Source organism: Perca fluviatilis, chromosome 22, assembly GCF_010015445.1.
Source record: "Perca fluviatilis chromosome 22, GENO_Pfluv_1.0, whole genome shotgun sequence".
Lineage (NCBI taxonomy): Eukaryota > Metazoa > Chordata > Actinopteri > Perciformes > Percidae > Perca > Perca fluviatilis.
In genome coordinates this window covers 10,473,898-10,495,284 of record NC_053133.1, presented here as the reverse complement: position 1 = coordinate 10,495,284, position 21,387 = coordinate 10,473,898, and the positions used below count along the sequence as shown (strand labels likewise).

Genomic DNA, 21,387 nt, shown 5'->3' with positions numbered 1-21,387 from the left:
TATAAATCTGCGGTTTTATCTGAGTGTCATATTTTAAATAAACGTCACTCAGGTCACACTGGAGGAGGCAATGTATGTGACACACTCATGTGCCTGGCTTTGCCAGTTTACTTACCTCTGACAGGGATATGATTGACAGAATCGTAATCCAATTAAAAGCACACATGCGATTGGCGAACCGGAAAGTCCTGCGCGATTATCCAATAGGAGTGCGCTAAATACCAAAGAGGTTTGTCTAGAATCATCCTCTGACGAATAGGATTGAGAGTTTTACGCCCGCAGTGATACATGACTCCGCCCCCGGCTTCCATTTCTGAACTGAGGGGAAGCTGCCGCTCTCGCGTAGAGTCCTCGCCTTTTTTATATACTCATTTAAGTAAATAAACTAGGTTATCTGTCGTAAATTAGGACCATTGCTTAAAGGTAGTGAGTAAAACAGCAGTTCTTGTTCATCGTGGTGTGCTGTTTGAGTAGTGACTTTAAGTGTAGCTAGCATTTTATTCCCCATTTTAACTTTACTAAAGCGGCGTTTTCCGCCGTTTTTTTTTCTTTTCACCGCCCCGCTCACTCTACCCCCTTGTGCGTGAGTAGGGGCCTGCAACGTTGGTTTGGCCACGAGGCGCGTCGGTACAGTTGGAACAGGGCGATGGCGGAGTTCGGTAACGGACTAGCGGAGGAATCCCTACTAGATTCAGACCCCGGACATCCCGAGCTGGAAGACCCGGGTGTCGGAGACGAAGAACCGGGGTTAGAAGAGGGAGAGGCCGCAATTGAAGACCCGGTAAGTGAAGGGCATTGTTTCAGCTGTGAGAGCCCACATGCATACCAGGACACGTTATGACCGAAGCGGAGTAACGTTATGGATAGCAGGCAAGAAATGTGTTGATAGTTTTTCACAAATCTCGGGCACACATGCTGTGTGCGTTACTGCTATTGCCAGGTCGATATTAACCGCCATTGTGGTTCACGCAGTGCAGTATAAATGGGTGGTGACATGCGTGGTGTCGGCAGCCATCTTGGCGCAACAGCGGCGCAAGTTTCTCTGCGCCAGGGAGCAGCTCGAGCTGTTGGGGGGGCGGGGGGGAGAAAGAATCCTCGTCTCAAAAATGCGAGACAGAGATGCAGGAGACAGTCAGGGGCGAGGGTAGGACAGGCCGCCGCCATTAGCCGCAGTTCCGCGAGTCTACCTGTTTGAGAAGGCGACCTACTTACGGTAATTCCATCTTTTATTCCATTTACCTTCACCATTATGCTGGCTGCTGCTGCATTTCAAGCACCGGTGTGAGCCTAAAAAATGACCGAGCATCAGCAGGCTAACATTAGCTTATCGCACGCACCAGCATCAAGGACTGCAGCTGAAATGACCATTAGACAACCTTAATCACTAGTCACGAGATAAAACATTAAAATACAATTTGCCTGCTAGCTAGACTAATAGCATGCCACAGCAGGACACTGACGTGCTAGCAAGCTAGCTGGTTTAACAAAGCTAGGGTGGAGATGGCAGACATGCACCTGATCATCTTTGTCTTATTTTGGACGACGGTTGGTATCGCGCATCAGTGGAACATAGGATTTGCTTTAACGTTATGATGGTTCAAGATGCACAATCAGCAGTAGTGTGCCCAATTTTAATTTTCCAGCACCTGCACACTCGCGCATATTCCCTGATAATGTATATGCATCATGTCCAGGTGGGTTTTTAGGTTGTAGTGCTGTCAGTCGGGCAGTGAGAGCGCGGCATACAACGCAGGAGGAGGGGGTTGCGGTATTTGAGGGGCTGGGTTTGCATCCTTTATATTTTGCTGGAGCAAGGAGAATCGGAGAAGGGAGGGGAGTGAAAAAGCTTGCACTGAATATGCGACAAAAAAATAGGCGCTACAGCATGTCAGTGTCGGATGGCATATTTTGAACAAGCTTGCTGTAAACGTGGATTGCTTTCACCACTTCCATGATCTCGACAAGCATTATAATGGTTGCAGATAAAGGTTGGAGGGCTGAGCAATGATGGGGCCATTACCATCACATGCAGTATGTCACCGTGCATTCCCCACCCCCTCTGGTGAGAGGACCTGAATTTAATATGGTCTGTCTGTGTCACTGCACCCAGTTGTACAAAGAGCCTTTACATTTCAAATCCTGTCAGCACAGGCACCAGCCCTGGGTGAAGCTGGAATGACTCCCACTGTGCTGCAGTGCACCACTGTCAGGCAGGAGGGTCCGCTCCCACGTGGGGACACAGCCATCTCTCTATTCACTATAGGAATATAAAAATGTTTGGCAGTGATAGTGGGCTTCACTATGTCTTCTGTCCTCAGACCTGATCATCGACACCGCCCCAAATGCATTTCCAGTTATTTCCCAAAAGGTCTAAATTGAGTTTCAGTTGTAGTAGAGCTGCAGCAAATCAATTCCCTTATTGATTAATATACAAATTAGGCCTATTTATTCACATATTCAGTGTCAAAATAAATTAATTACAAATGCTTATTCTGGGTGCATGAGCCTGTGGTGATATCAGTTAGAATTTTTGTGTGATTGAATGTTTATTATTGTGTTAGTGTATGTACATGGTAAACAACAAAACAAATGTCTTGAAATTAATCTTGGCTACTTGTGTTTACAAATGGTTTTACTCGTCATTTGGATTGTGTGTTGTATCCATTTAATGCTGTCTTTGAACATGGGCTTTATAGTCATTGAGAAGTGACAGGAAACATGAACGGAGCGTGCCATACTGATTCATCACTTTGGTTTTAAGCTGTAGGAGGCAGCTACTGTACTGCCCGATTAAGGCTGTATGGTAAAAAATAATGTGGAGGATTAGAGGCATTGCAACTAGAGTGAAGGGTCAGGGGCAGTCGGACAGTACATTTTTAGATGGAAGTAGTCTCAATGTGTGGTTTTTTGATTTGGGCAGAAACGACTAGGGCTGCAGCTATCGATTATTTTAATAATGGAGTATTCTACCGATTATTCCGTCGAGTAATCAGATAAGAAATACTTTTGTTTTATTGAAGAGCACTAATATACAATAGTTTGGTTTAATTTTCGGAAAAGGGCAACATTGTTTACAATATCTCTCAAAAAACTAAACATTAAGTGCATTTAAGTGCCATATTACATTGTTTTTAAAGAAAATATTTTCTGAAATGCAATAACAACCTCAAACTAAGGCGTACATTAAACATACATAAACATTACCTTAAGTTGTGCAACTTAACTTTCAGAACTACACGTTTCAACCTGAGACGGATCTGTATATAGGCCTCTATGTAAATATTAGTTATACTCAACCTATTTTCATTTATATATTTGATTACAATGTCGCACAGCTCTGTTACACTTATGCTAGTAGATCGTTGATCAGCTGTCTCTCCGTGAAGAGAGAGTGACAGAAAATGGTGCGCAACAATCAGCTGTTTTTCCGAAGGGATAGTCAACAAGTCAGCTCTTCAAATTGTGGTCACCACTATGTATTTTCTTGTCTTTAGTAGTTGTTGTTTGGTGTAGTTTCATCGTCCATACGACTCTGATTTACTTTTGTCGGGTCCGCTTCGTGGAATAGAGTATTAAGTTAGACTCCATGTTTTCTGTTGAGATGCTGAAGCACTGACGTTGTGGTATTATTGTGGTAAGCTAGTTTGATTTTTCAGTAGACGCACTGTACAGAGTTTTTGTTTTAATTAGGTTTGAATGGATTGCAAACTTTGGACACTTGGGTGTTTTCTCCAGCCTGTCTCTTTTCTTAGCCCCTCACTATTTACGCTGCCGTTAGTCTTCATGGCATGTGTGCGACAGTAATAATCATCCGTGCGGAAACACTGTGAGCGATACGTTGGTAACATTGATTAAACAAAGCTTCGAGGCAAATCATTTTTGCATGGATGATTTTTAGTAATCAAATTGTTTTGTTTCAGCCCTAAAAACAACGCACACTTGCTGCTTTTTAGATTGAGGTCATGTTATGACAGCACCATCACTTCCACCCATTTTGTCATCTCCTTGCTCCTGCCACCTTCCCTAGAGTTGTCAAAGGGGAGTTATGGTCACATTTGTTTACATTTTCATGGCTAGATTAGGTAGTTTGTAAGCACTTGTTAGCATAGCATAACTGTCATCCACATTGTGTGATTATAACACTTGTGATTAATGTTTCGGTGAGTTGTATTGTGCTCATGATGGACTGACGGCTCTAATGAGATTTGTGTCTGTGTTTCAGGAGCTGGAGGCAATCAAAGCCAGAGTGAGAGAGATGGAGGAAGAGGCAGAGAAGCTGAAGGAGCTCCAGAACGAGGTGGAGAAACAGATGAATCTCAGCCCCCCACCAGGTGTGTTTTTGTGAGGGGGAGACCTCTTCTTTGTTGTATGTTGACGTCACCGTGTTTGTGTACAAGCTGCTTGTAACAAATGGCCCCTAGTATTTTTTTATGCTCTGGTTTTAGAGATGTTCCGATACTAGTATCGGTATCGCCTCCGATACCACCTAAAATGCTGGTATCGGGAAGTACTGGAGTTTATATACCGATCCGATACCACGTAATAAAGCCCTAAAGAAAATCTAGTTTATTTGTTGTTCTTCCGTTCTGACTGTCAAACTGGATAATAAAAAGGTTCTGTGGCCTTCACTGTTTATGTTTGTTCATGTTTCACAAGGAGTTTAACCTGAGCCAGACCAACAGCAAAGATAGAAATCATATCACATCCAAACAGGGATAGTAGTATACAGCTGTTAAAACATAATAAAATATATGACCCACTGGTATCAGATCAGTACTCGGAATCGGCCGATACGCAAGTTCAGGTATTGGTATCGGGAAGCAAAAAATTGTATCGGACCATCTCTATCTGGTTTATTGGCATTTCTTTAAACCAATCACAATCCCCTTGGGCGGGGCTAAGCTCCAGACGCAGGGGCTGGTACTCTGCAAAATAGTCTCGGGAAGGTCCTTGTTTTGGTGCAACATTTGCACTCCACAAAAGAAAACGCCATATAATATATTGAATAAAGTTAAGTGTAAGATTACAATACAGTAAATTGAGCTATTTAAATTAGCTGGATACATGGCTAAACAACATTTTCTTTTACCAGTGTATGGCCTTGTGTATTTTGTCCATAGCAAATCCCTGCCAATAGGTCCCAAACCGTCTCAGTTACAGAGTAAATGCCGTAAACATATTCTTTTGTAAATCTTTACAATCATTCACCAAATGAACCAAACAGGCCTGCCTTGTTGCACAATCCAAATTTTTCTTAAAACTGACCATTTTCGGCCTTTAACGTTGCTCAGAGGTTCCAGTTAATGTTGCTCTATGCGACCTCGGAGTTTAAAGCTAACTCAAAGAAAGCGGAAAGTGAGGGACATTGCTGGAACTTCAGGCAGCAGCGGAACTATCCAATAAATGGACTTCGATATAGACTAGTGAGATTATAACGGACGGTTTAGAATCTTTGGTTATAATAACCTCTTTGGTTAAGTGTTTACACTTTGCTTCGTCGTCTTCAGCTCTTCTCGTGGGCTTGAAGTCCAGTAGTAGCACAATTTTAGTTTTCTTTGAGACATATATCATCTTGTCATCCCAAAAATTACATGAACTGAATAGTAAACAAACGGTGTTCACCATTTGGTCCCCCCTACACTAGCTTGTGTGGACGCGACCGCACTACTTGATCAATAAAATAGCTAGCTTAAGCTACTGAAAAGCAATTTGATTGAAGTGACTTTTTTTTTTTGTGGTGCTGACATGCTCAGGTTGTCACTAAACGTGTCTGATAACATTATCGGGTTTCCGTTATCTAAAAGATTTTCAACGTAATGGCTCAATATTTAAATGATTTCGACAATGTGGATGAGGTCGTTGGCTGCAGTCTGTCTCTCCCCCCCCTCTCCCTCCCCTGCTCTTCATCTGTATACTTCATCCATTGACTATAGCCTACTCTGGCTCAAATGAATACGAAATTATATCGACCTCATCCACACTGTCAATCATTTAAATATTGAGCCATTACGTTGAAAATCTTTTAGATAACAGGAGCCTATAATTTCTGTAGCCTACTCTGAAACAACAGACTACCTCAATGCCTTTTTCTCACCTCGCGTTCCACTCTCCACACCGCTGTCTTCGGACAAAAAGTCACGTCCTGAGATCGATTAATGTTGTCAGACACTTTTAGTAACAATCTGAGCCTTGAAAAGAAAAAAAAAAAAAAAAAAAAAAAAAAAAAAATAAATATTAATTTAATATTTTATTATATTTTTTTTTTTAATGCACAAAATAAAAAAATATAAAAAAAAAAAAAAAAAAAAAAAAAAAAAATAAGTAAAAAAAAAAAAAAAAAAAAAAAATAAAAAAAAAAAAAAAAAAAAAAAAAAAAAAAAAAAAAAAAAAAAAAAAAAAAAAAAAGAAATAAAAAGATTGTAGGGGGAAAAAAATATTTTTTAAAAAAAAAAACGGAAAAAAACCCCCCCAAAAAAATAATAATAAAAAAAAATTTTGAAGTGAAGAAAAAGGTTATGCTGTCATGCACGCAGAGTGTGCAGTGTGAAAAATGCATGCACATGATTGGGGAATATTATCTACCTGGGTGGGTCTCAATTAACCTTGGCGGTGCGCCCAAGTAAAACCTATGATGGGAAACGCTGGCGTCCTACGACCAGCCTATGGACCTGAAGTGAATCATTTTGACGCGGTGTCATGCATGCGCGACTTCACGAAGGGGAGGGGCTGGAGGCCACTGGTCTGTGTGCACTACATCGTTGATTGGGCAACAAAATAATAATTTCGGATTTTATCTACCTGGGTGGGGCGCCCGAGTAGAACCTATGTATGGGAAACACTGGTAGATGTACTTTATTTTGCAATATGCTGTTTAAACAACACCTGTTTGGAATATTTTGGTTTCAGTTAAAATATTTTGTTGCTCATATAAATCCATTTTTCCCCCTCCCCTGTACAGTCGGCCCTGTCATCATGTCCATCGAGGAAAAGATGGAAGCAGATGGCAGATCTATTTATGTCGGAAACGTGAGTAATTGTCTCTTATAGATGCCATTTTGGCCACATTGTCTTGTTTCTTGTTGCAACTTTTTAGATGACGTCAAAGAAAAATAATAGGAATGCACGTTATTGGATTTTGGCCGATATTTTCAAACAAATTTTTGCCGATACTAAAATATACACAGCTAACTTAATGAAAGTTGCTGTGAAAAGTTTGGATCATAAATCTGTATCTAAGCAACATAAAACAAACGTGCCGGCCTGGCTAATCATTTACTTAAACCAGAAGCCATCATGCAAGACGCTGGAACTTGGCTTGGGTTTTGAAGAGCAGTAGCATTTATTCAGATAAAAACTGTACACAGACTGCACCGCTACGTTCACAGCTATATACTATAAAGTGAATCCAGTGCTGTGTCAAAAACTTGCGTGGCAAAAAATAAACTTCACACCAGCGCTGCCCTGACACACACAACGGCAGATAGGCCGACATAATCATCTGCTGTTGACATCTGGCCAGTTTTGCTTTTTTTTTTATTTATTTATTTTTTACAAAGCAATGACCAACATCGGCCGATACCGATGTGATTGGTGATGCGTTGTACTTCCCTAAGATTTGGCAAAGATTTGTGAAGTGCCTGTATAAACTCACCCCCTTGGACTTTTGTAAGGTTTTATTAGTTTCAAAGTCTATATTAGTCTGGATTTGTATCAGCTTTGTGCATCTGGACACTTTCACCCTCGTTCTTCTTTGCAAAACCACCCAAGCTTGGTGAACTAACATGGTGACCGTGAGTGAAAAACAATTTAAGTCCTGCAACAAATTATTGATTGGATTTAGGTTGGGGTCACTCCAGGACTGTGATAGATAGATGAGGTTTATAGGGCCCCTTTAACGATGCTTTACATAACGCTTTACTTTACTTACTACTTTACTTGCGTATCTTTGCCATTATGTTTGGGTTGTGGTCAAGTACAAAGCTGTGACTGGTGAAGCACCTGGGCAACAATAGTTTTATCCAGAGTATGTTTAACCTCAGCCATGGAGCCCAGTAACTTCTCAGTTGTCTTTTGGTAGCCTCTCACACTGGAGCCCTTCTCACACAGTCACTTTATTAGGACAGCTTGCTATACACTGAAATAAAACGGTGCCATATTCTTCCTATATATATTTTAGGATTAATCTTACTGAACTCTAAAGAATATTGAGTTTCACCCACATTTGTATTATTACTTAATATCGATGATTGTGTTTTTATATTTGGGCTTGATTTAAATTAATTTGTCTTTTTCTGTCTGTCTATAGTTATGTTTTTCCTAATATTTTGTGATCACAAAAACAAAAAAATACAAAACCTACAACTTGCGACATAAACACCCCCCCCCCTTCCTCCATCATCACCACCCACCCAGATAAAAATCAAGAAAAGATGACACAGTAACTACAATATTCCAGACCATTTAACAAAATGGATAATCCTAAACCAAAATAACATATGTATAAATGACAACACCATAAGCCTATCATACACGTCTCTCCCTAGCACAAAGCTTCTTTTCCTTATGTTTTTTTAATGCCTCACTCTCTTCATTTAAAAGTTATGCTGTGTTTGTTGTTTTCATTTTAGTCTGCCTAATTTAGTACATTAAAAGTGACAAAAATCTGCAAAAGTGCACATGCTCACATATCTCAGCTCTCTTGGTGTGTAACCTTTTTATCCTGTCTTTCTGCAGGTGGACTATGGTGCCACGGCAGAAGAGCTGGAGGCTCACTTTCATGGCTGCGGTTCAGTAAACAGAGTCACCATCCTATGTGACAAATACACAGGGCATCCCAAAGGGTAATACACTATCATTATACTGTATTTTCATTAAGCAATGGAGGGGTGGATGACAAATTACTATCTTGTGTCAAATATTCCACAGTGTCACACTATTGGCATAGAAATGAGACAAAATCAAACTGGATGGACAAATTAATACAAATGAGTTTCACTAAAGCTGAAAGGTTGACTGTGATTGTTTTTGTTAAAAAAATAAAAGCCAGGGCTCAACAGTAATGGTTGCCTGGGACCAGATTTGAACAACTGTCAAACATTTTGTGAGTTTGGATTTCACTTTTCCTGTGTTAAAAAAAAAAAAAATACAAATACAAATGCTATCAGCCTAGAATATTCTGTATAGGTAAAAGAAAGTTGCATTAAATCCCACCACAACTGGCTTTTAACTTTATACAAACGTAAGTTATTCACCTTCAGGGAAATGATTTCCTTTACCATTTAGATGTTTGTGATCCTCTAAAATTACACTAGTGGTATGTCTATAAAGAATCAAAATACTGTTGCTTTCATGCTTTGCATGTTGCTGCTTTTTCTTTGCATTTGAGCACTTATAGTTATTTGACACCTATAGTTGTGTGATAGACATTTATTAGACTTGAAGAAATGTGCGATTTGCACATTACCCTGGATAAGTGACCTAGGGGGCCATCAGAGTCCTTTACACATGGCCTGTTTTGTGTGATGAGGTTGTGTAATAGCCGGGACACACTTAGCCGATTATCGGCCGTTAGACAGTCTGGCGAGGTCAGTGGCGCGAATCTGTTCTGTGTGTGCCGTCGTCAGTCTCGGGGGCTGTCGGCGTTCATTTTGGCCGACCTGACGTGTTCGGTCGGCGGCAGGGCAGTCGGGACTCACCCGGAAATGGGGAGCGGAAGGAGGTGACTACAGTTTCTCAAAATCTGACAAATCTTTTAAACTGACCTTTGTTGAGCTGAAATGAAGACAGATTCAGCAACTGCATGGTCTATTTCTCGCTTAAAATGTTTTCAGAAACACGTTTCAGTGAACTATTTTAGTACAATATGAGATCGTATTCTTAGCGGCCGCCCTGACAGTCTGGCTTTGAATTTCTGGAGAAAACAAACCCATGTGACACGTTCGTCCAATCAGCTGCTGGTTTTCATTTCCTGGGCAACAATACAGATTAGCGCCGCCTGCTGTTATAGAGATGTATTGCGTCTCGTCATGTAGAGAGAGCGAGAGATGTTTCAGGAAACATTCAGCTGTTACACAAACTCCGTACGGGATTCTCACACCACCTCAAACCGTAGTTTAAAACGCACATACATGACTGACCACTAGAGGTGTGAATCTTCACTGATCTCCCGATTCGATTACGATTATCAGGTCTTCAATTCGATATCTCGATGCATCATGATGCTTCAAAAAAAAAAATTCTATTAAAGCCATATAGGATATTTGCCTTGACAGACTTGCATTGTCAAGTGCAATGCCCAAGCTGCAATACTTAACTTCAGACTGGAATGATGAAGTGTTTGCTTTTATTTCTTTAAAGTAGCTACCACGAAGGTTTACCTATTTTGGATTAGTCATATACCACCCTACTTTTAACCAGCAAATCTATTGTGCTCTATTGGAATAACTGACCCCAGACAACTCTTTAACAAAAAATGTACTGTTTACTGAATAATAACTTAAATGTATAAATAACATTTGGTCGTTAGATTGAATAACAAAAAAAAATAACACAAATCACACCCTTCAATTATGCTAACTGCAATATTTCTTCAAATGATATTACACACAACTACCCCTTTACCAGTTTATCTCAGTTTCCACTGAAAACACTCCAGCTACACAAAATTATTCCTCCTTACAGCAGTTTCAATGTAAAACTTACTCAAACCCTATTAAACCACCCACCCACCCACACACACAGAGAGGAAAAAAGAAAAGAAAAACGTTGCGGGCTCATGTGGACGTGCAGCAGCCAGCTGGACGTTATCTTCAGTAAAGCAAACGCACAGAAATCCAGCTTACAGTTAGCTGTTAGTCCAAGAAACGCAGCTCAAACACGAAAACCAGTCACAACCTCTCCGGTCCAAAATCAGCGTCCTCCAAACCAGCAACTCTCCGCTGTTAGCTAATCCGTTAGCTCAAACTTTAGCCAGGCACACTAGAACGTTTGTTCTAAACCACAGCTGTTAGACAGGAAAAGTGCCGTAGTGTAGCTACACCTCTTCAGCTTCGTTATTCCACTTCGATCGTTTCCAAGGTAGCTGACTATTCCAACGTCTCTCGATGTTTCTCAGTGTTTTCTTTCCTCTTCTCGAGTTGCGATCCTCTCTACTCTCGTGTGTGTGTGTGTGTGTGTGTGTGTGTGTGTGTGTGTGTGTGTGTGTGTGTGTGTGTGTGTGTGTGTGTGTGTGTGTGTGTGTGTGTGTGTGTGTGTGTGTGTGTGTGTGTGTGTGTGTGTGTGTGTGAGAGACGGGTTAGCTAGGCTACTGAGAATGTTATTTTTCATTTGAATGTTTATGCCGCGGCCGGAAAATTAACGAGCGACGTCATTGCGTTATCGATTATGGTGGGCCACTGCATCGATGCAGCATCGTCCATGTCCGCGATGCAATGCATCGATTATTTGATTAATTTCAACACCTCTACTGACCACCGCAGTGTGGCGTGGGGTTTCTTTTTTCCAAAAGTTGAGTCGGACTCACCTTTTTGCCGTTTATTCTTTTTTAATGGAAAGACCTGCGTTTTTGTCAGACGGCCGACACAGGCAGTCTTAATGCGGCCTTATGGTGTTATACAAGAATCTAGGTACCATTTATAAAGCTGAGTGAAATGTCAGATTGGTGTTGAGAATCAAGTTTATTCAACTATTAATCAAAGTGAAGATTGAGCAGAAGTACAAGTATTCCACATCAAGTTGATTGCTTCTTTTTTCTTCTTCTTCAGGTTTGCTTATATTGAGTTTGCAGACAAAGAGTCTGTAAGGACAGCCATGGCTTTGGACGAGTCCCTTTTCAGAGGAAGGCAGATAAAGGTAAGACATTTTGAAATTTCAGCTATTACTTTTTCATCTGGTAGCGTCTAACATTGAGATTTCAGCGGTCGTCGGTCAGAATGACAAAAGTGACCCTATCGTGAGAGTAAATAAGAATCGGGGCAAAGTGACTGTTTCATTTCCTCCTGAAGTGTAAACCAGATCAGTGTTTTTCCTGCATAGAGGAGTTTTTGGTGCCTCTAAACAGAGAGTAGAAGCGGAAGTTAACTTGTGTGGACAATAAGCAACTACTATACTGTAGGGTTGTAATGGTACATAAAAAATAACGGTTCGGTTCATTTTTGGTACAGTATGGGGAAAAAATCCCAACAAGTAAAGAAGCAAAAAAAAAGTGCTTGTTTATCATGAACTTTTGTAAATAACAATCGGTTTACTTTTTTTTTCTTTTTTAAACAAACTTTTAAATGAATTGTAATAAATAAAATGGAGAAGAACTAAAATACTGCTGCAAACCACTACCAATGAGTTCTCCAATGAATAAAGATTTTCAAAACAATATAACATAATAAAATATACAGCGGTGGAAGAAGTATTCAGATCCTTAACTTAAGTAAAAGTACTAATACCACACTGTAAAAATCCTCTGAAAGTAAAAGTCCTGCATTGAAAATTTTACTTAGGTAAAAGTGTTTAAGTATCATCAGGAAAATGTACTTGAAGTATTAAAAGTACAAGCACTCAATGCAGATAAAAAAAATCCTCAAACTGGAAATGATCCAAACTGTTCTGTTTTTAATGTACTAATCATTTCAGCGGGACTTGCAGGCGGCTATATTGTTGGGTAGTTTAATTTATAATAAAACATTGTATTTTGTGAACCATGTGTTTTTATGGGCAAACATCTTAATTTGTTAAGTAACTAGTAACTAAAGCTGTCAGATGAATGCAGTGGAGTAAAACGTACAATATTTCTCTCTGAAATGTAGCGGAGTAGAAGTAGGAAGTGGAATGAATGAAAAGACTTAAGCAAAGTACTCAAATTTGTACCTAAGTATAGTAATTGAGTAAATGTACTTCATTACATTCCACCTCTATCTATCTAGCTATCTATCATCTTAAAAAAATAAAAAAAAAATAAACCTGTTTTCAACAACCTAATATTGTCGTAGATCTGCTTCTATAAAAACACCAATGCCGAGGGCAGCTGCGTTTGCACTATGCTTTTCTTTTTCTTTTTTTCACATTCGCGTGGTGCCGTTTCATGTTAGTGCCAGAAACATACACGATCACTAATGAGCAATGTCGGTACACTACTTTGGTCTTATCCAATTGTTTTTGTCCGTTGTATTTCACCAGGAAACCAAAGTGTTTCCAAACAGGAGACCTTAATGATAGCGGACGGTCTTCAATCTCTGGCTTCTCTAGATTGGCCATGACGCTAGCTAGCGAGAGGCTTGGCTGGAATAAGTCTACTGTGTGCGAAGTGTGTGTAAAGCACTCAAAGTGCAGGGTGGAGACTAGACAAACTTCTGGTCCACCACTTAATATATTTGTATGGTAACTCGAAATTGAAGTATGTTCCTCCTCATAATTTCTGTTAAAGACTGCATTCGATGTACATGCACCGTACCGAAAGTCCTGTACCCAAAGGGTCCGGTACAAATGCATGTACCGTTAACACTCCTACAACCATTTCAGCTGAGCAATATTGATCTAATGAATGAATGCACATTTAAAGAGGTTACTTCCCCAAACAAAAGACACAGAAGAGAATCAAACGTGTTGACACAGAATGCCTAAGAGCCTAACTGCATTATATTCCATTGTATTTTTATATTTTGAATTGTCCCCTTCCCCCTTTGTTTACCTTTTACATAAAGACATTTACACCATAAATGACTGCATACAAATTTACCAAAATGCAAAGTTTTTGAGGCTCAAGATTTTTTTTGGGGGGGGTCCGAAACTGATTGGAATTTGGTTAATGGAACTCCCTTGCTTTATTCTCGCTCCTCAGGTTGGCGCTAAGAGAACAAACAGACCAGGCATCAGCACCACAGACCGCGGCTTTCCACGGGCTCGGTTCCGGTCACGGGGAGGAAGCTTCTCATCACGTGCACGCTACTACAGCGGCTACACACCACCCAGAGGCAGAGGACGGGCCTTCAGGTGAGCTGACGCCGACGCCTCACTTCTGACACTGTGGGAGAACACTGCACCTGCATGCACTGCACCTCACTCTGTGTTTGCCGAAAGGAAAGGGCAGGATAGACTAGGCGGACCATCATGACCAGCCAGAATTAGCAGTTGTTCTTAAATATTTACATAGATCTGCAATTATGATTCATTTATTTGGTATTTGTTGGACAGATGAGGGATTCAGCTAAGGATTAGACTGTTTATAAACTGTGTTGCCAGTTTTTGGCTCAAATATTGTAAGGGTTAATGCTGTCCTCTCCTTGTATTGTAAGGAAGCTAATGTCCAGTTGGGGAAATCAATGATCATTGCCATTTGATAGGAAAACGGGGGATGGGGTTTAGTAATAAATTGCTTTTTCACTCTACAGTAGATTTAAATTGGCAGGATAGTACAATGTAAGAGTTTTTAAAAGTACAAAAGGGCTAGAGCAATCAGAGCATTGTCAATGGATAGGAGGTAAAAAAAAATGTGTATATTTTAGAAAATTATTTTTCATCTGAATTTTGGGTGCAGTGTAAATATTACAGCCAATTCCTCAAATCTTGATTATAAATGAGTCTAAGATTTGTTAGAACTTAAATCATATTTCATCATGCTATTGACTTTATAGAAATAGATTGTATTAGAGATACAGTTACATGCCATGTGGTCTGGTCAGAAATCACATCACATCCGTTGTGGGACTGGGGGGGGGACTCATTGCATGCCACATCACATAAAACCATTTCAGTTTAGTCAAACGGACTCGGTGCACATCAGTTTGTTCTTCCCCGGCTGTACATACACACTGCATTAGTTGTTTTGAGCTGCGTGAAGATCAGTACAGTGACTTGTAGCATTGCTTTACTCTGTTGCAACTTTGTGGCTGCTGCTTAGTGCTCAATCTCATCAGTACTATGTTCGAAACCGGTCTCATTACTGGCATTTTTGTGATCCGTATTGAACAACCGAATAAGCCTGGTGTTGACCAGAGTGTTGTGCACTGGGATTCTGCTGGCTTTCTACATAGTGTTTTGATAGGCTTCAATTCAGAGCAATGCAGTGGGGCCCTGTGAGTCTTTTGTAGTCTAGTTTCTACCGCAAGGCCACTGCAAACACATTTTACAGCATGTGATTAAAACACTTGGCTAACTATTTACTGGAAGTACACTTGATAATGATAATGATATGATAATAATGATATGATACAAAAAACAACCAAGAGGTTCAATTAAATAAAGTAATCTACTGTACTGTCCCTCTTTTATGTAAGCCGTGGCTAGCCCTTGTAGGCAGTAAGAAATCAAGGCTACAAAGAATTTCACTGGTAACTCCATATAAGCCCTGTGGAGCCATCTTGTTTTTTTCTGTTGAGACGACAAAGGAGGTGTGGTGCCAAACACGTTGATCAGCATGCCAACTTCCCCACACATGCACTGAGCTTTGAGACTGAGAGATTCTGATTTGATTATCCCTGAAAAGCAGCTGGATCATTCAGGCCGTTGCTTACTACTTAACAAAGAACATTTTCCAGATGAGAGTGCAGCAGTTACATGCACATTTTTTATCTTGTGTATTTCTCTTGTTTCATCTTTCCCCTTGCTTTTGACTCGAGTATTTGGGCAATTAATTCCCATTTCAGCAAGGCTGCCTTTTAAAATAACCACAAGAAAGGGTTACATCCCTATTCATTCCTTTGTGTGAGAAAGTGTCTGAACCTCAAGGTCAGAATCTCTCTAATCACTCGGTGTACTCCCACACATACCAAGAAACCCGAACCCTGCCAGTTTACTCACTGGGATTTGGCCCGAGCTGCAGGACAAGGCACACAAAGACTTGGGGAGAAGCTGAGGGGTTGTTGATATTAAAGTCTCCAGAAGCTGAAAGTGCTGATAGTAATGGGTCGTCGACTAGCTGGAAGACTCCAGGCATTATTTGCATTTTATTTTGAAGGCTTTAAGTTGTTGGGTTGTATGCCTAGGTAAGACTTACTGTGATCGTTGGACTTTGTCGTCTGACTGATTTACAGTTATGTGAACATAATAGAAAGTAAGATTTGACATCTATCGAAAGGCTGTGATTTAAAAAAATAAATAAATAAATCATAAGTCGGTCAGATGGAACCTGGCAGTTCCTAGGTCATTAAATAATTTTTGTTGCCACTAGTGATTTTACTGTGACTGTACTCATAATCATAAAAAACACCCTGTATAGAGTATAACTGATCTTTCCAGTATCTAACAGCATTGGTTAATATGTTCTAATCACCCACAGAATAGCAGCCAGTGAGTGGAGTTGTTCCACTTGAAATGGCCTTGATCGCTTCTTGCGGAGGAGAGCAGAAGGGCTGTCTGGTTGCTACATTAGAAATTCATACTTAAAGCTACATTGTGTAAGAATTTCTCCCATCTAGCGGTGAAATTGTGTATGACCACCAACTGAATATTGCCCCCATTCCAAGCGCATTTAAACTCCTGCGGTGGCCGAACCCGAAATTAGCGACAATTTCATCCGTGAGTGTTCCTTCCAGTGTAACAATAGTTGTACGTTATTTTGGTACCATTTCATTGCTAACATCAGCTATCAGGTTCCCAAACATATGCGAGCTAATGTTAGTAAAGTATCAGTGCTATTGTTATTCTGTATATTGTACAAGATTAATAGTGTAAGGCGGTGTTTACAGTGTAGGAGAGAAGCAACTGAGGTTTGTGTTTTTAATATATTTCTCTGAGCAGTATGAACGATGTCAGTGAAACCGAAATTAGCTCTTAGTATTTCCATCGTTTACACGCAGCTGTTCTAGCTGTAGCTAGTCTGTGTTACAACTGCACATGACGTGAGTTGTCTGCCAGGAAAATCACGACACATATGATTACGTTTAAGGTAGACAATCTTTTTTTTCACCATTGACGCGAGGAAAAGTATCCTAGATGTCGTTCTAGTGTTACGCACAACCACGCTATAGTTAGCCAAGCAAGTAACAACTATAAAACTTTGAATTTACACAAATAAGGCAGAATTACCTTTCGAGAAGAAAGCAGGCAACTTCGGCGTCCCTTTTTAAAATCCTTGCTCCTCATGAGCTCTTTCCATCTTGGAAAAGCCACTCCAATATTAACTTTGGTCTTGTTGCTTTGCCTGTCACGTTGTCGTTTTAATTCTCTTTTTAGCTTCCTTGGCGTGTCTGTTACATGTCGTCGAGAATAGGCGCAATCCTCCATTTTCAACAGGCTTTCAAATCTGCCGGCAGTCACGCGTAATCTTCTCCCCCTCTTTCCCTGGCATCCGTTACAGTCATCAGTGCCACGGAGTGAAAAGCGCAAAAGTATGTCCCTCTTTGGCTAATGTATTTTAAAGATGGAGGCGCAACATTAGTTGGTAGAAGTAATTGAGCAATGAATGAGCACATATTTGTGACAGAACAAAGGGGTTTTTGCTTAAGAATAAACTCCAAAAAATTACACAATGGAGCTTTAAGTCTGTGCTGCAGTTGAACCGAATCGGGCTATGATCAGAACCAAATAACACTTTATTATTTTATTTTTCACTGGTGCCTTGTCTTGTCGTTGGAACACATCCATGGTGAAGAAAAACACAAAATCTCTGCATGACCCATTATGTGCTTGGGAAGATTTCAGTGCTTGGCTGTCCAAGAGATGTTTCATTAACGTGTAAGTGTTGCAGGGCCTATCATTGTTTATAAGAATTAAGACTCAAGGCCACAGCAAGTGTTTTTCTGTGCAGGCTAAAGTACAGCCTTGTCTGCCAGGATTTAATAGCATTAAAGGACAACACAGCCAAATAGTGGCCTCTGTCTACCACCTCAAATCCTTGCACCCTGACTAAAAGCCTGTGAGTAAAGAGTCATTCATGTTTACATGCACTTCAGAAATTGGCCTCTGGCTGCAAAAAGTATTTTCTCCAGTATTGCATCCATTAACGTTGTTATTGTCATCTTCCCAAGTTAGCATGGTGAAAAGCCAAGATTTTGATTTGAGCCAGAAGATGATACTGTACTCATGATGTGGAAGAACCTTTTTTTTTGCTTTTCTGTGCTTATGTAGAGTGTATGTCCCTGCATGTACATGAACCCCCTCCCCAACACACACACACACACACACACACACACACACACACACACACACACACACACACACACACATACATACATACTCCAACCCAGATTCACCTTTACAGCATTCACTTCCAGAAACGAGGGTTCATTACTGCAGCCTGACCTCAGCATCTAGCCTGACAATCACTGGCTTCAGTCCCAGTGTGACATTTTTTTGTTTGTTGCCACTGAATGTGTGTATGTGAGAAAGAGAACCTGGTGTGTGGAAGGTTTGCTGCTGCCTGGCTTCTGTATACGTGTCGGGCAGTGTTTTGAGTGTGTAAGAATGGTGCAGTTGTAAGTTCTGTGTGTGTGTGTGTGTGTGTGTGTGTGTGTGTGTGTGTGTGTGTGTGCGCGCGCGCTGTGTCTTGCTGGGGGTATATGTGTGGTGCTGTTTGTCCTCAAGGTCTTTCCCCACAGTGACCCCAGAGGCGGCTCTCGCAGAGAGAGAGAGAGAGAAAGAGGGAGAGAGAGTGCCTTCGCTGTCCCCTCACACCCACACACTAATCACTATTCCAATATCTGGAAGTCAAACCATTTTTTCCTCTCTTGACAAAGCTGCTTTCAGCTTCTTTCATCACTGTAGGCTATTCTTCCAGACTGAATTGTTTTTACCACAACACCGGGTGAGATCAAAGGCCCAATACCGTTAAGATGGTATGTCGATATAGTAATTTGTGTCATTCATTTTGATATAAATATATTCTTTCCCCCTTCAGTTTGCAGACCCTTTCTCTGGCCACAATCGCACGCACACACACACATATATACTATATAATATCACACCAGGAAATTGGTGTCAGTCTTTTTAAGCCAGCCAGAAAAAAAAACTCACCCTCTTTTTCTCTCTCTTTTCCAGGGGCCGAGGGCGAACAACATCGTGGTATTCCCCTTACTAAACACCCCCCTCCCTCCCCGACACTCCCTTACTATCAACCCTCTCCCCTCTCTGTTCCCATTTAAAAAAAAAAAAAAAAAAAAAACAGAATGAAAAAAAAAAAAGTCCCCCCCCCCCTTCCCCAACAATAAAAGAAGAGAACCCCAGAAGAGAGAAAAAAAGACAAAAAAAAAAACAAAAAAAAACTTCTCCTGGACAGAGAGACTGACTGGCCGCAGTGTGCGATTGTGTGTGAGTGCGTGTGCGGAGGTTGATGCAGTCACACCTGGTAAGGTATAAGTTGGCCATTGGGGAAAGAATACAGTGGCAGATTTCTGTTTTTTGTTGGTTTTGAGGGGAGGGAAGGGTGGGGGGGGTTGGGGGGGGGAAGATGGTGGTATCTCAGGCTGCAGATGTGTCTCCTTTGGTCTGGCTGTGACCTCCTGCTTTCACACCATCACCAACACAGCCCACCCACTCACCCTTCACCACCACCAAAACAAGAGAAAAAAAAAAAAAAAAGAAAACAAACATGGGAGGAAACGGCATCAAGAAAATATACTGTTTATTTTGTTTTTGTTTAATGTACCGTACAGATGTAAACTTCCACTAGCCAGAGTATTTGTTGTTGTGTTTTAAGTTTGTGGTTTGGAGTATATCATTACCTCCCCACCTCTCCCTCAACCCCTTTTTGTATCTGCCGTTTTCTACCTCTCACCCCTACCCTCCGCTGCATTTTATAACTCATGCTTTTCTTCCCCCTGCCTCCCCTCTTCTTTGGCTCATCACACCATGGATTGTGATTTATTTTTTTCTTCCTGTGGACAGTCATGGTCCTTCAGTGTTCAATGGGATTGTACATGCATAGATTTTTAATTTTTTTTTGTTCCTTCTCGTGGGCGGGGTTCCTCCTGCTGCCACCTCCCCGTTCTCTCCTCCATACCTGTCCCCTCCAACTCAGGCATGGCCACATCTCATTTTATTCTTTTGACAGGCATCAATGTTTTTATTTCGTGCAACCCCTCCATCCCCACCACCCCTTTTTCCCCTCTCTCCCTCTGTGCTCCTTGTCTCCCGTCTCTCCTCCTTCCCCTCCCCGGTCCTCTCTCTGTATATTAGACCACTTCTTGTCGTTTCAGGTTTCAGGACCAGTGGAGGCTGACGACCCCTCCCCAGGTGGCGCAGGCCCCCCCCACTGTCTCCGCAGCGTCTCTCTCTCTCTCTGCTCCTGCTATGCACACTCACCCCATCCTGTCCGTGTGGGGGGGCGGGGGAGGGGGGCAGGGTGACCACAGGCCCGCCGCGGGGGGCATTTACTACAACAGCAAACGCTGACGATGCTTTTAGTCCCTTTTCACACACTTGCGCTCTCTCACACACAAACACACACACCTGTTCAACATACACCACAGCACACTGCAATACACACAGCATCTACCAGGCAGCCAATCCAACACATGATTTATATACAGATATACTGAGTGGCAGGCAAATTTGCGTGCGAGTGAGGAAGGCAGGACCAGAGGCAAGGGTATTTTTTGGGGGTGTACAGTGCGGACCTTAAGGCACTCCCTTTCTCTGACGCGCAGTGCAGTCACGGCTTGTCTGAGGAAAGCTGACGAACTAACGGCTTTGATTATTAATTTAATAAATGGAGTGGGCGGAACTGTTATTTTAGGGTGGGGAAAGTTGGGTGGGGTTTGTGTGGAGACTTTTTTTTTTTTTGAAAGGGGGGAATGGGTTTGAACAAATGTTTTGCTTTTATTTTTATTTTTAACCCATGAGTCTGTAATTAGGAAAAAAAAAATAAAAAAAAATAAAGACATTGTGTAAAAATGAGACTGTCTTGTGTGAGTTTTTATAATTAATATAATTGATACTGTTGATCCCCAGTGGGGAAATTACAATTTACACTCTGTTAGAAATCACTACACACAGGCCTGCTCAGGACCTATTCACAAATGGAGAGATGTCAGAGTGAGTGGGCTGCCGGTGCTGGGCCAGCGTCCTGAGTGGTTGAGGGGGGTACGGTGCCTTGCTCAAGAGCACCTGGCAGTGCCCAGGAGGTGAAACTGGCATCTCTCCAGCTACCAATCCACACCTACTTTGGTCTGTACTGGGACTTGAACCAGCAACCCTCTGGTTCCCAACCCAAGTTCCTATGGACTGAGCTACTGCCACCCCCAAATGGCAAGAAGTTTGCTCCCACTTGTTCTGCCCTGCCCCCTCTGGTCAGATTAAGTGAAGCTTTAATAGTATCCAGCCAATTTTATTGGTTCCCTAAAATATGAATTCAGCCATTCATTTTATTTACTTGTTTTTACTACTGTGATGTGAAAAATGTCTACAGTAATGCATAAATGACTTTCACTAACTGACAAGGTCATACTTGTATCTAACCCAGTG

General features: G+C 41.3%; 1 protein-coding gene across 3 annotated transcripts; it reads left to right on the top strand.

The window, feature by feature from the left end:
* The first annotated feature begins 300 nt into the window (after nt 1–300).
* Nucleotides 301–20,820, top strand: pabpn1 (poly(A) binding protein, nuclear 1). Of its 3 annotated transcripts, none has more exons than XM_039789775.1 (7): nt 301–781; nt 4,223–4,331; nt 6,959–7,026; nt 8,734–8,840; nt 11,763–11,850; nt 13,829–13,980; nt 20,121–20,820. In XM_039789775.1, the coding sequence occupies exons 1-7, from the start codon at nt 647–649 to the stop codon at nt 20,314–20,316; spliced, it is 855 nt and encodes a 284-aa protein (XP_039645709.1). In that variant the 5' UTR covers nt 301–646; the 3' UTR covers nt 20,317–20,820. The 3 variants fall into 3 exon arrangements, with proteins under 3 accessions (XP_039645709.1, XP_039645710.1, XP_039645711.1); XM_039789776.1 differs by lacking the exon at nt 20,121–20,820 and adding an exon at nt 18,964–19,087 and having other exon boundaries at nt 303–781; XM_039789777.1 differs by lacking the exon at nt 301–781 and adding an exon at nt 1,069–1,213.
* The last annotated feature ends 567 nt before the right edge of the window (nt 20,821–21,387 follow it).

Bases quoted from the DNA above. Each gene is read 5' to 3' on its own strand.
- pabpn1 (XM_039789775.1), top strand. From the start codon at position 647: ATGGCGGAGTTCGGTAACGGACTAGCGGAGGAATCCCTACTAGATTCA. The intron at 4,332-6,958 runs GTGTGTTTTTGT...TCCCCTGTACAG, and splicing joins GAATCTCAGCCCCCCACCAG to TCGGCCCTGTCATCATGTCC. The intron at 11,851-13,828 runs GTAAGACATTTT...CTCGCTCCTCAG, and splicing joins TCAGAGGAAGGCAGATAAAG to GTTGGCGCTAAGAGAACAAA.